Consider the following 14105-nt stretch of genomic DNA (forward strand, 5'->3'; position numbering starts at 1 on the left):
GCAAAGCCTCTGGCCAGAGCACACGCAGAACGGCCAGCGGCCCCCTCCCCCTCCATGGAAGCGCTGGCCCCGCAGGCAGGGGCTTCTAACAGGGGTGGAGGAGGTCTCTGGAGACATTGCGGGGTTCCACTCAACCACAGCCTGCAAGGCACTCGGGCCCCGGGGGCCGAGGGGGAGCATCGGAGGCTGTGTGCGTGTTGTTCTCCGCTCCCAGGCACGCTGGTGAAGGGAGCGTCGCAGAGCAGCTGCGGCTGTTCGAGCTCTCCTGCCAGCTCCACTCCTCCCCATGCCATTCCTACCTCCAGGATTTTTCCCTGACTCGCAGCATCACCATCCAAAAGTCTCCCTGGAGGAAGGTATCTGCTTGCTGGTTTGTCTCTTTATCCTTCGCCTCATCCGCGGGAGAAGGAGGAAAAAAGCCATAAGCAATCAACTCGTCTGCTCTCCCCCGCTTTTATATTAACCCCCTCCTGCTGCCTTCCTTCCGTCGAGGGGGGTAAAGTCCCCATCTGGAAGGAGCTTTTCAAGGTCCATGCATGGATGGCAGCAAATTGGAAGAGGTGAGCAGCCGAGAGAAGATGTGAAAGCTGGAAGGGCCGTGCCGTGGGAGTGGTCCTTGCTTTGTGTGCAAGTGAGGCAGTGAGTGTGCAGCCTCCCACTCTGGGTGCATCTTTTTTTGGATGCTGTGTAGTTCCCTGTGTGAAATGCTTTTTTGGCTAAAAGAAGAAGAGATGTCGCATCAGGAGCTCACCCAGCGACTGACTACGGTTATCACCCATGTGGGTAAGGCATCTTTATTTTTCTTCTTACTACATTTGGATTTGGGGACCCTGTTCCCCCAGGAGGTGCTGCTGTCTTTGTGTGCCAATATCACACCTGTGTGTGAAATAGGAGCCATCAGCAGACCACGAATCCCCGGCTGTGGGCAATTATACAGCCTTTTATTGATGGTTTTTTTGTCAAGCATGTTTTCTCTGAAAAGCAGGAACAGTAAGAGCAGCGTGTCCTACCTGTGAAGTGATCTGTGTAAAATACCCGAGCACAGTTCTTGCAGGGAGGTGGTGGAGAAAAGGGGGTGTGGGAGGATGCTGGAGCAACGGCAGCACTGATGTGCTGTGCATTTGCTTGTGATACTGGAGTAGCAGCCCATTCTCAGAGAAGCTTTTCGTGGCCTTTGCTGTTTCGGGATTTCTGGAAGGTGCTAGGACAGGGACAGGATCTCAAAAGCTTTTCTCTCTCTCAGTCTTGATTTTACTGTTTCTAACATTCAAATGCCAGTGAATACAGGTGAGGCCCTATGCTTTGCTCTGACATCCTTATGCATCTGAGCTGAGTACCCACCTGCTGGCGCTGGGGACTGCTGGGCCAGGAACTGAGGAACCTGAAACTAGCAAGACAGTAGGAGATGCTGGTGATTAAAATATCAGCTGAGAAAAGCCTTTGTGACCCTTTTTTGTTACCTACCGTTGGGTTAAAGCAGATTACAGCTGTGTTGCATCACATAAAGAGAAGCTTTTTAGTTGAATTCCATAGGAGCAAATTTTGTAGCTGTTAGTGTTAGAATGGATTGTATGCTATGAATGCCAAATATGTTGTACAGGTTCCTGAAATACCTTTGTCACTGGCTTTGTTCAATCTGTATATGAAACAGAGTGTGACTAAAATTTGGCTTTTATAGAGTATATAAGTAAGGTTTTAGACCAACATTATTCTTTGGCTTGATATTAGCTATGGCAGCTGAACTAAGTTTAATAGAGCACATGCAATCAGCATCTTGCCTAAAGAAATAGCACAAAAGCAGATTCAAAGTCAATGAAATATTTAGGACCAGGCCTCATCTCTCCAAAATCTTTTCCAGGATAACCTCAGCAGGAGCTTGGTGTGGGAGAGAGTATGATTGCCAGGAGAGCTTGCAGCAGCAGGCTCTTTGACCCAGTAATGCCAACAGGAATTGCTTTGCAATTGTGCAAATTCAGATTGACATGAAATCATATGAATTCACATTTTTTAATGAAGATTTGGAATTCAATATGAGGCATATCTTTTTTTTTTTTTTTAGTAAGTATTTCAGGAGAGCCAAAAAGATTTGTATGTCTTCTGGTTTTCTTGTTAAACTCAATGAAGGTCCCATCATCCATGTTGAGGACTCTCCTTGAAATCAGAAGGGATTTGTTAGAGGTAACACAGCATTATGTTACCCACTGTGTAATATACTATTGTCTAATAGAAAGTCATTCTGGAAACTAGAAATGTTAGTGAACCTTTCCACTGTTCTCTGCTAAATTCAAGAGAGGTTTCTGGGTCATGAGGCTGATGCTAGAGAGTCTTATTGGTTTCCTGGAGGTCACCCAGCAGGCCAGTCCTCAGGAGAGGAATGAAGGTCATGGATTGTGGTGTTTTATCCATTCCACACTGAGGCAGGAGCCTAGCTGATCAGCTTCCATCAGGGAAGGATAACCCCACCATTTCCCCAGCCATTTGAAACCTACAAATCAGACCCTACTTGTGGAGTCTGCCTGCCTTTTCATAGGCAGAGTTCATTTTTTATTGAATCATGTAAGATGTGCAAAAATGGAAGAAAGGAACATTCAAATATTTGTTATTGGCTGAAGGAAAAATGTTTCTTCCAAACCCATGATGATGATGCACCATATTTATGAATCACATGTAACATGGGTGCCTTAGCTGAATCAGCAATAGCTTATTGGACAAATAGTTCCCAGGAACCTGCAAGGGTCTCTTGTATGTTCATTGGGAATCTTTACAGCTCAAACAAGTGAAAGGGCTCTCAGTCTTAGCAAACTGAGGGGATCTCTGGCCATTTATTGTGTTCACTATTTTTACAACTCTCACCCTCATATTGCCACCTGGATTGGTGGGATTCAAACTCTTTAGAATGTAGCCAGCTCTTGGTTGGGAGCGCAGTTCCTAGCTCACCCAAGAGCAGGAGGGAAGAAATTTATTCACAAAATTTCCAAAATGTCAAACAAGAACTTTATGGGAATGTTAAAAAGAAAGACCTTTACATTTTCAATAAAACCTTTATAGGATCATTTTGGTCTGTGGGAAGTAATGACACACCATTTTATTTTTAATGTGTCAATAAGAGTGTCACATAATTAATTGCCTGGGGCTCAACTTATCTGTCCTGGGCAAAAGCTCTCATCCCTCATTAGCTGACTCATGTTGTGTTACACTCTTCATGTGCTAGCAAAAAAAGCTTCTTATCCTGCTACAGACTTCATACATACAGTACCTGCCTCACTTGGGTCAAAATCAAAGCCTTGAAGGTATTTTCCTGCTCCACAGTAACTCTCTGACCTTGATACTTTTGTATTACCAACCTGCACAGTAGCACATCTTCACAGAATGTAAAACAACAGAGGACCAAATTAGATCCCTTATGTAGCTCTGTGCTCCCTCAGCCTCCGTGGGATTGTTCCTGACTGTCCTGGTGTGGCTGAGGTAATGGGGCCACCAGAGGTGCCTAGGGCAGGAGTAGTTTGTGGACACTAGCAGGCTTTCTGCTTACTATCTGAGATTTAGCAGCAACACTACCCAGTCTTGTTACCAAAACTGCATCAAGAGTCTTTTTTTAATTTACCCTACTTTCATTGAACTTGTTTGTTGGGAGGTGTTGGGGAAACACTCATCAATTTTGGAAAAAGTGTGTCCTTTGGGTAGGTGGGCAAGTGGCAGCTCCTCTGTGGTGGGGAGGGAAGATCTTTGCAGGGTGACGCGCCTGGTGCCGACAGCAGCATCGTTTTCCTGTGGGAACACGTACAGCTCTTGCAGCCTGCAAAGCCCACAGGAACAGGCTTTTGTGCTCTCACTACCCACCCACACTTGGCACTTGGCCCCCAGAAATCTGATGCCAGCTTTGCTATGTGTGGGCAACGTTCTGGGCACAGCTGCGCACACAGGAACCTCCACCCAGTGCCCCATTTTCTGCAGATTTTTTTCTCAAAATGATTTTATGATAGGATGGAGCTGCCAGAACCAATGTGAACTGTCTCAAAAGGTCACCAGTTTGGCTTCTCTCTTGCCAATAAAGAATTCCACAGCACATGGGAGATGGGGTTTTGTTAGAGGCTCCCCATAATTCTCAATTAATTTGTAAGAGTTCTTCCCGTTGGAGTGTTAACTGGACCCAGATGAGCTGACTGTTGGTGTCCCTGGTAGGAGATGCACTGATGTGAATTTGCAGAAAGCAAATTGTGTGTACATTGAACAAATGTTACATACAAGAAACAACCCCATACATTCATGTCAGCTTTCATCTGATTTTACACACTTGTATTTCCCCAGTCTCTCATTTTATTAAAAAAAAAAAAAAAAACAAACAGAAAGGAATTTAAACAATTTGATGGAAATAAAAAGGAAAGTCACTGACTGAATTTAGTTTAGGATTGACATCTCTGGACTTAAAATCCCTATCTGTTAATCATGGTATGTCAATTCCTATCACTCTTGGCTTGACCACCAGAGTTGAGGAGTGGTGTAAAATACCTGTGTGTGTGAAGAGAAGCTGTGTTATAATTTGGGGCAAGAAGTAAAGGATGATACTGCATCCACCTGACTGTGTGAGAGGAATTTAGGTCAGTAGAATGGAATAACCCCAGTTGGCACATGTCCCAGGCCAGTGGCTAAGCATCACGAGTTGCAGAATCTGCTTTATGCTACAAAGCCACAAATAATCTAATATGTCACAGCTGGACAGACAATTGCAATGTTTCTAATATGTGTCTGTGGACATTAAGGACACAAAAAAGGATATTTTAGGAAATTAACTTTTGAGATACCATATCAAATAGGCCCTTTGCTACTCCTATGCAAAGGCTTAAATCAAATTCCTCTGCAACATAAAATTCTTTCCTTTGTTTTAGAGCATTCATGCATTTCAGGAACTCTTTTTGAACCATGGATTCTGTGGCTCTGTCCTACTTAGGGATTTCTGGTGCACAGCAAATGGAAAGTAGTCTTTCCACTGACCACAGCACACCAGATTTCCTCACCCAAAATAACATAAGGCATGGGAGGAGCATCTATCACTGCATTCCCAATAAAATATGACAATAGAAAACTGCAGAAATGGGTTTGCTAAATTTGCTTGGGATCTCATGCTTATGAGAAATGGTAGGTTGAAATTTCCCCATTAACCTACTTCTATAAAAAAATTGAGCTTTGATCCTGTTATCTGCATCTTTATCTCTGTTTCCCAGTAAAGCTTTTGAACTGTTGGCCAATTTCTACCAAACTTGGTGAAGTGACAAAGATCAAAAATATTGAATTCATGCCAAGTAAAAAATAGTATCTGAAGTGAAAGATGAAAATAGTGAAGACACGGGAAATAAGCTCATTCTATTAGACCTCAGAGATTCCATGTAGGAGGGTGGAATGTGGGAAAGGAGAGATAATAGCAATTTATCTTTTTTAGTTTTACAGCTTAAAAAAGCTACTTGTTTACTTTTTTGTTCTTATATTGTGGTTATTAATTTTACCCCATTCTATATGGCCTATTCTGTGCAGCTGTTTCACTGGAAGTTGTTTAATAAAACTGTTTAGAAGTGTTTTGCTAATGCTGCAAATTCTGTATCTATAAAAAGTGGAAACTAAGCTCTCACAGAAACCCATGAAAAATGTGCAGATGTATGTGGTGCACTTTCCAAGATGTAGAATATTGCAAGTACCACAGACTTGTTTAAAGGCCACATTCTAATCTGCTTTGCAGAGACATTGTCAGAAATAAAGATTATAAGAAACTGCTCTGAGTTGGGATCCAGAACACTAGTTTGTCTCAAAGCAAAATATTTATGTGATAGTTTGGCCTCTAGTTCAGAAAGGCAGAGGTGACTAAAGAGCTTCCTAGAAAGAGTAGCATGCATTAAGGCTGCTTCAGTGTCAGAATAGCTCAGAGATGTCTCTCTTCTACATTCCATCTTTTACTTTAGGTGAATATTTTTTCATATGGGATGTGATCCTGGCATCCTTGATAGAATTTAAGAAAACCTTGCAATATCCAGGTGTGATACTGTGTCTAATTTCTTTCAGAGTGGTGTGCCCTAAGGAGAGCCATGCAGAGCCCCAAATATTAAAAGGCTGCTTACAGCCCTGTTTTCTCATTTATTGATACCCTTCCCAAAACTAGCTGTTACACCCTGAGCTTTCATTCTCATGCCAGTAAGAGACCAGGATGTTGGGGAGAAAAGGGAATAGGAGTAGCTATCCACCATCTGCTTGCTGCAAGGTTTTCACACTTTCTACTCACGCATGTTGTGATGGCAACTGTTGGAGACAGGGAACTAGGCAGGATGGAACTGAGGCGTGATCCAACCTGTCAATCTCTCAGTCATTCTCTCTTTCAAAAGCCTCTGTATTGCTGCTGTTCAATCTAATGCTACAGCAGTCTCCCTCTGCCCTTTATTTTCTAATCTACCTTAGCAATGACTTGTGGGTGTTTGTCTGTCGGCATGGAGGAGTGTTTAACACGTGAGGAAATTAGTAAAGGAAAGTCAGGTGCCAGGATCCAAGTTTAGCTGTTAGTGGTGGTGATTCCTATGGTCCCTTCCACAGCTGTGCTTGCCAGACACCAGGTCCTCTACATCCTCAGAAAATTCTGCAGTACACTTTTTTAGTGCCTGGAAAATAGTTGGGACTCAAATGAGTTATTCCAGGATACATGCTTCAGCTGAAAGGAAGTCTGTCTGTTTGCTCTTTGGGTCAGCTCTTCTCATGATTTTCCTGATGCTTCTCCAGGCCTGTTAGCCCTCTAATGGCAGTTTTAGTGGAACAGAAAGCAGAAACCTCTGACTTCCAGAGCAGGCTCTTCCTAACACTATATAGTAGGAGGTTTTTTTTGGCACATTTTAATATTTGGGGGTGGGGTTGGCTATCAAATTACAATTTTTTAAAAAAGAATGAGGTAGCTTAGGTCAAATGCAAGGGAAAAATGATGCCATCCTGCAATGATCTAGTCAGACTGTGTCCCAGTCTGCTCTTAAACTCTCCAGGGCAAGCCCTGGGTTACCTGGAAGGAGGAAGTGGGAGGAATCTCCAGGGCAAAGCAAGTGCAGGACCTCCTCCTGTGTGAGGTCTCTGAGCCAGGCACAATGAGAGATGCTGGTGCTAACAGGGCAGGCAGCAGTGACCACTCTGCATTGCTAAGGCTCAAGCTTAAAAAGCAAATAGGACCAAAAGGAGGTGGAGAGGAGGCCCTGTCTGTTCCCATCTCTGTGGCAGAGGGGAGCTCAGATGGCCTCACTGGAAATTAAACTAAGCTGACATCTATCACATTGTCTGGCAGCTCGTTAATACAAGGGCCTTTTTCCACCTCTTGCCTCATCTTTTATTTAATTCCTTTTTCTCGCCTTCCATATGGTGTCTAAATCCAAAAGTTCCCCTGAGAGGACTTCTCCCTGAGGGAAACAGGATTTGGGAGGGTACTTACAGCACCAGGTCATCTCATTGAGTAGAAAATAAGCTAATCAATTCCATTGCTGTCACTCTTTTCCCCCTTCTGTACCACATTTGAGGCCTCTCTTAGTCCCAAGGCTGGACTTAGTGTTTAATCTAGGATGAACTTTTCTGAATGGGGCCCAGGTGACTGCTAAAATAATTTTGACAGCACATGTCTGGTACATAGTAGTCCTGTGTGTATTTTTCTCCTGTTCTTCAGAGTTGGCTGTGTTCAAGTGTCTGGGAGAAGAGAAAAGCCATACATGTTTTGCTGCTAAAGGCCAGGCTGAGTTGAGCACAGTAACATTGTCGATGTCTGCATTGCCCCAGGTGGTCAGTGGGTCAATGACTGGCAGCAATCTGAGTTCTCTGCAAAGCTGCCTGATCCTGCTCATGTGAGAAAATGCTGGAGAATGATGTGAAAGAGATAACATGGCACATGGATCATTGCTAATCAGTGACTCACACTAACCAGTGCAGCAGAGCTGCCAGAACTGGAACCAAGGAACAGAAGGGAGACAGGGTGAAGAAACAGCCAACTCTTACATGCATAGATGGAAAAACATCAGTAGTGAATACCTTGAGTGATCTGTAAGTCATGGCATGGAAGGAGGTACTGCTTAGGGAGCAGGAGCACTGTAAAAAGCTCTGGAGTTTAGTGGAGCAAAAGACAGCAGGCTCCACTTTGGCATGGGGACAGATGTGTAGGGGACAATTGGGTTGAGATCACAGTATCTTCAAGCTCCACTGTCATGTAAGCACAACACAGATAACATCTGTGAGTCCAAAAGCATAACTGCCTCTGAGGAATCATTGAGCTCATGTACTGGAGGAGGGCCATGTCCAGCATGTGAATTCAGGCTGGTAAAATCTGAAGCAACAGCATTCATTCAAGGGTGAAATGCATTACATTTATATGCACCCACTTCTTGTCTTTTGCAGTGTGGCATTGCAGAAAGCTGGTGCCTTTTCAGTAGAGGTCTGTAAATACCTTTGTATTAATGAATTATTGTGAATATAATTCTGCATTCATCCTATTTTCTATCAGAAGATTTCCTGCACTGTAGTATGGAATGAAGTCCTGAGCTGAGACAGAATAAATTTCCATGGACCCTAGGATTTAGGTTACAAAGTTGCTATGCTCTGTCTCCATCTTTTCTAGCCATTGCAGAGACCTGACAGTACAGTACAATATCCCCTCAAAAAAATGTCCAGAGGAAGGACAGACTGCCTGGATCAATAATCCATGCTGTCATGAAATGATTGTCTATTTTGTTTTCCAGCGCAACACACATACAACCACACCCACACTCCTGCTCAAAACCAGCTTTGCACTTGCTGTGCATTGTGTTTGGTGTGTTGTTGAAAATGTGTGGTTCCAAAATCACTGCTGTGATGGCCTTTGAGTCCTGAATCTTTTGGGCAGTCAGGAACTAAACAAGCACAGCCAAAGCACTGAGTGTCCATGCCCTCATGGAGACTGCTACTCATTTCAGTACCATTTACTCTGCCTGTCTCAAAGGTGGATTGTGCCCACGATTTGGCTCCAGCATTAGGTACTACCATCTCATAGTAGCTCTCCTGCTCTGAGCACACAGGGGCTTGTTTGGCCCTTCAAGGCAGCCAGCCCAGCCCTCTCTTCTATCTGCAGGTCTTCCCTGATTCCAGAAGTACATTGATGCAGCGCAGATGAAGTTCTCTGGGGACTTGTTGCAGTAGGTGCAGGACTGTTACAGTGAATGCAAAGGTGACTCTATGGAAATTTAAACAGACACACAAAGGTCCTTTATGGAATGTTAGTCCAATGTTATTTTGATTTTAAAATTCACTGATTCCTGACCTGGATTGCTCAAGCATGGGAGTAAAGGTTAAATTTCTGCAGAAGCCAAAATCCTTTGAAACATTGCAAAGTGGTGATGGGAAATGATCTGTCATCAATATTACAACAAAGTGGCTCTGATCCAGAAAGGTGCAAAGAGCTCTTTATTTCTATGTGAATATGGGGAACTGCTGGTACTCAGCACTCTACGGGACCAGATATTTTTGTTTGAGTGGACTCAGCTGTAGCTGACCCAGCTGTAGCCCCTGCTGCAAGTAGGTATAAGAGGCAGCACAGAGTTAGCACCTACTGTCAGCATTGTCCTGGGTTCATATGAGGATCCTGAGTTCATTTGTCAGAGCTCAAGGAAAGCCATGCTGAGAGGATCTGGATTCAGATTCCCCACATCCGTGAGTGCAACCTGTAATCTCTGTGCTTCCAGTTACCTCCATCTGTGTCTCAAAGATCTTGGATGGAAACCAGCAGCTCTTATCCTGAGACTGTTTATGCACCCACCCATATCACCTAATGCCTGAGCCCCCCAATGGTACTACAAAAGGGCTGTCACAGTATCAATCCATCATTAACACCATAAATTACAGAATCCATATGAGGAAGGCTGAATCTGCCACTCCCACAGTGCAGACTGTTGCCCAGGGCAACGAGATATGAGGGGCTGCAAACCATTTAGCTCTTGCTTCCTCTGCATGACCGGGAGCTGTGTGATTTCCAGTTTCCCTTGGGCAATGAATTGTCTACAGCTGGCCCCAAATACAAGAGCAGTTATCTGCAGTTCCGAGACATAAATACAAGACAAACAATGCTGATGTACGCTATTGTGGGCTGCCTGGCAGCAGCTGCTGATAGGATCTGACTCTCCTCTTACATGCCTTGAGCTTCAGAGATTTTGTACTCACATTTTACGTTGGAAAACCACTTTAGGTTCAATGTGAAGAGGTGAAGAAAATCTAGACCCAGAGAGGGTGTCTTTCAGTATTTCAGGAGAGTGACTTTTGCTTTTAAGTTCCAAGAACTATAAGAATTTTAGTTATACCTAGGTAGGCAATTAGCCCACAGTTACTGGCATCTCCAAGTATTGTTACTGCAATATCTCCAGTTTAATTATAACTTTCCAAGGATGTGCACATGCTGACAGACAGGTGTTGAGAAAGGAACCACAGCAAACACATGCAGCTCTAGTAGCAATGATAAGTGAAAATTAGATTATTTGGATGTGAGAAGTTTGAATTTGCTGCCTGTTAATCATATATGTTACAACTTAAACACTTCGAGTGCATTTTTGTCTGATACGGGTTTCATATTCTCACTGAATTGCTGTTGCTGTTACTATCAGGAGAGTTTGCTTCTTGTTATCAATCAATAATCCTTCACCTAACAAAGCATGACTATAAATATTTCCCCTCTTTGAGTCTGAAGTTCACTGTTATCCATTACACTGTGGTTCAGAGGTCTCTGAAGCCTAGGCTTAATTTTTGAAGGGATCAATATTGGTGTTTGCAGCATAAAAGCCAAAGCTGATGACATTCATAGGTGCCATACTATTGATCTTGCAATATGCAGAGAAAAGGTTATTTCAAACTGAAATAGCTGTGGCCTTAGCATGATCCTGAGCTGTGAGCAGGTGCATAACTGATTAGAGAGCTCTGGCAATTACATGCCAGTTGTTGGTGCAGGAAGGGTCCTGGAAAAACCTGATTAATCCTTATTATGGTGATCAGCTTATTCTGTGAAAACAGACTTCCTATTTTTTAAAAATTAGATTATAAACTATTCTCACCATTTCATCTGTCTCAGATATTTGTACTGTTATCTGTGTCTGGTATCTCTTACCTTTCCACATTGATGAAGCCAGGAGAGGCTTCACAGCTGGCTTTGAAGTCAAAGTTCAGTTTGAGGTAAACTTTTTAGTAATTTTTGTTGATAGCTCATAAAAATCCATCTTCCTGGTTTTGATTTCAGTTAGGGGAAAATGCAGTTTCAGCAATGTGCAATTTTGTATCATGTTGAATTACACCCTGGCTATAGATCAGGGCCTTGTGCATCATTTTATCTTGAGTGGGAGCAGAGAGCTGGCAGCAAGAGCCCTGCGAGGAGCAGAAGTGGTTGGACAAAGCAAAGCTTGTCAGTGATGTTTTGTGCCCATTCTACCCCAGTACCAGCAGCTCTGTACAGGCCACACACTGCCTGCCTGACTGTCCCCTTCAGAGCTGTCACCACTGCGAGGAGTTCCCAGTCCAGCAATGGGAAGCAGAAATGAAACACAAGCAGTTATTCCCTGAATTCTCTTCCCAGCAGGATAGCAGGGCAGGGCTGCTGCCTGGGGAAGGGGTGTGTGCATGTTCTGGTCCCAGGAAGAAGCTGAGCCAGAGCAGCCTCCTCGGCCGCGGGGGAAGGGGCGGCAGAGGGCACAGCAGCGCCGTCTGACACTGCGGTTCCCACTGCCCCACTGCCTCGACGATAGGGCCAGACCCTTCCCGGATCAGCTGAAAGGCAGGTTGCTACAGAGTTAGGCAGAGGAGCCTCTCTCCTTCAAGCCCCTTTTCCAAGAGTTGTGATGGCTCTGCCGGGTTTGGTACCCAGGAGCTGCTCTCCATTGCTGGGGAGATGCGGGCGCTGCCAGCGCCGCCGGTTTGCGGAGGAGCCGCTGGGGGGCGCGGGGTGGGGACCGCTCCCGGCCCGAGAGGGACACAGGGACCCGCTCCCGGCCCGAGAGGGACACAGGGATCCGCTCCCGGCCCGACAGGGACCCGCGGGCCCAAAAGGGACACAGGGACCCGCTCCCGGTCTGACAAGGACCCGCGGGCCCAAAAGGGACACAGGGACCCGCTCCCGGTCTGACAAGGACCCGCTCCTGCGGCAGCTGCATCCGCATGCAAAGTACCGACAGCACTAATTCGGAGAGAACCGAGGTCACCAGAAATAAACAGCGAGATAGGAGCTGAACCTTTGAAAATGGGTTACCCAGGTTCTCTATTTAAGCTTTTCATCTAAACTGGGTTATACTACAGAAGAACATTACTTGACTACATGTCTAAACTGCAGGTCAGGAATAGCAGAGAAAGCAGCTGAAAACAGCATCACGCACAGCATAAGGGGAAGGGAGTGGGGAATAGGGAGGCTACTGCCTCCTAAATGCAGTAGCTGAAGTGCTGGGTGGAAGGTGTCTTGGAGGAAGCCTCAGGTGAGAATGCCCTGGCAGGTCAGGCTGACTGCTGTACTCAGGACCCTGTGACTCCATGCTGCTGCCAAATGCAAAATACTCTCTCAATAGAGCTCACATGCTCTAAAATACCTGGCATGTCCACTACCAGTGCTGATATTTGGGATCAGTCACTGAGCCTGATTATAAAACTCCTTGTTAGCGTTTTGTTTTTATTTTACCAAATTAGTTCATTCTTAGCAGTTTCAGTTCAGCAACCTTCACTATAAGACCTGCTGACCCTGAATGTGTGTGCAGTAGTAATTAGACTGATACAGATAATACTGCAAAATCTTAATGAGCAGAACTCTGTTTTAAATTAAGTGTTAGAAAGATGGGGATATCTACAAATGGTATAAAATAACATTGAGAAATGCTCTCTATGCCATGCTTAAGGCTACATTCAAGAAAGATATATTTCTTAGTATGTTAGTAGATATTTCTTTATTTTCTAGCTTTCCTGCAGTAATTGCAATTGATCTTAGACAAACTGTATGAATACCTTGGGATTCAGTTCCCAGCTGAAGAATTTTTTCCTTATGCTTCATTATTTGTATTGAGATTTTAAAGTTCACTGCTGGGTCCTTACAATGTCCTAATGCTTCTGATACAACTAAAAATATTTGGTTTATTTGGTTGTTTTACAATTGATTGCTATTCTTGAAGCAAGTATATTTAAACAAGAGACAGGAAAATATTGTGTAGAATTATATGCATTTGTGCTACAATGGGGCAGCAAAGAAGTGGTTAAAGAGAGGGTGAAATTATTGTTAAGCCAATTCAAAGGGCTCTCAAGCCAGTGGGAGATGTGGGGATATATGCTTTTAGCACATTCTTCCCCATTTTTAGGCTCTTGTGGGGCAAAACTTGGGGTGAAATTATTCCTTCTGCCACAAGCTTTCTTCAAATAGTTCTCAGATGCATTCTCAAATATATATAAGCAAAAATATTCTTCTTAAACAGTATCCTTTTATTGGCAATTAGCAAGGAAATAGTCTGTTTCATGAGAGTAACAATTTCTCTGTGGTGCCAGAATGCTCAGCTGGGAATCACTGGAGAAGTACAAAGCATTATTTAGTGCTACATGCCATGAAGTGAACTTATGCTGGGACTAAGGTCCATAAACGGATGCAGGATTTAGATACATTTTATTATGTAAATCTTTGCTGGTCAGCAGAAAGCATTTGTAATGAGGTTTCCTGACAGACTAAAGAGCAATTTCTTATCTCATCAGAACACTACACCACTCAGCTTTAGGCAATTTAAGTCCATGGTGCTTTGTTGAAGTCAAAGCACTGTCCTTATTTCATGTGGGCTGCAGACAGTGCTCAGCACCTCCCAGCACGTGAATGCTGCATGTGGGATGCTTGGAGTTGGCAGACAAGGTCACAACATTACTGTGATGTTGCAGGGAAACCCTTGTGCTGCTTCCTGTAGGAAAAGTTCACTCAGGTGCAGCTCTACACCCTTTCTGCACCTGAGGCTGATTTAGAGATGTCTTTTTTACTGTGCGGGCATACTTGCCTGTTAATATAGATCCATGAATAATTTTAGTCTTGGAAATGAGGCTTTCATGCTCATGCTTTTTCTGTCCCAGCTGGCACTTTTCCA

General features: G+C 44.1%; 1 protein-coding gene across 1 annotated transcript in view; it reads left to right on the top strand.

The window, feature by feature from the left end:
- Window positions 1–521: 521 nt before the first annotated feature.
- MCF2L2 (MCF.2 cell line derived transforming sequence-like 2) overlaps window positions 522–14105 on the top strand; it is a 150752-nt gene continuing 137168 nt past the window's right edge. The window contains exon 1 of the mRNA XM_058811891.1: window positions 522–783. Within this exon, the coding sequence (XP_058667874.1) occupies window positions 681–783 (103 nt within the window). The 5' untranslated portion in view covers window positions 522–680. The remainder of the gene's footprint in view (window positions 784–14105) is intronic.

The sequence above is a fragment of the Ammospiza caudacuta genome, chromosome 11 (assembly GCF_027887145.1).
Source record: "Ammospiza caudacuta isolate bAmmCau1 chromosome 11, bAmmCau1.pri, whole genome shotgun sequence".
NCBI lineage: Eukaryota > Metazoa > Chordata > Aves > Passeriformes > Passerellidae > Ammospiza > Ammospiza caudacuta.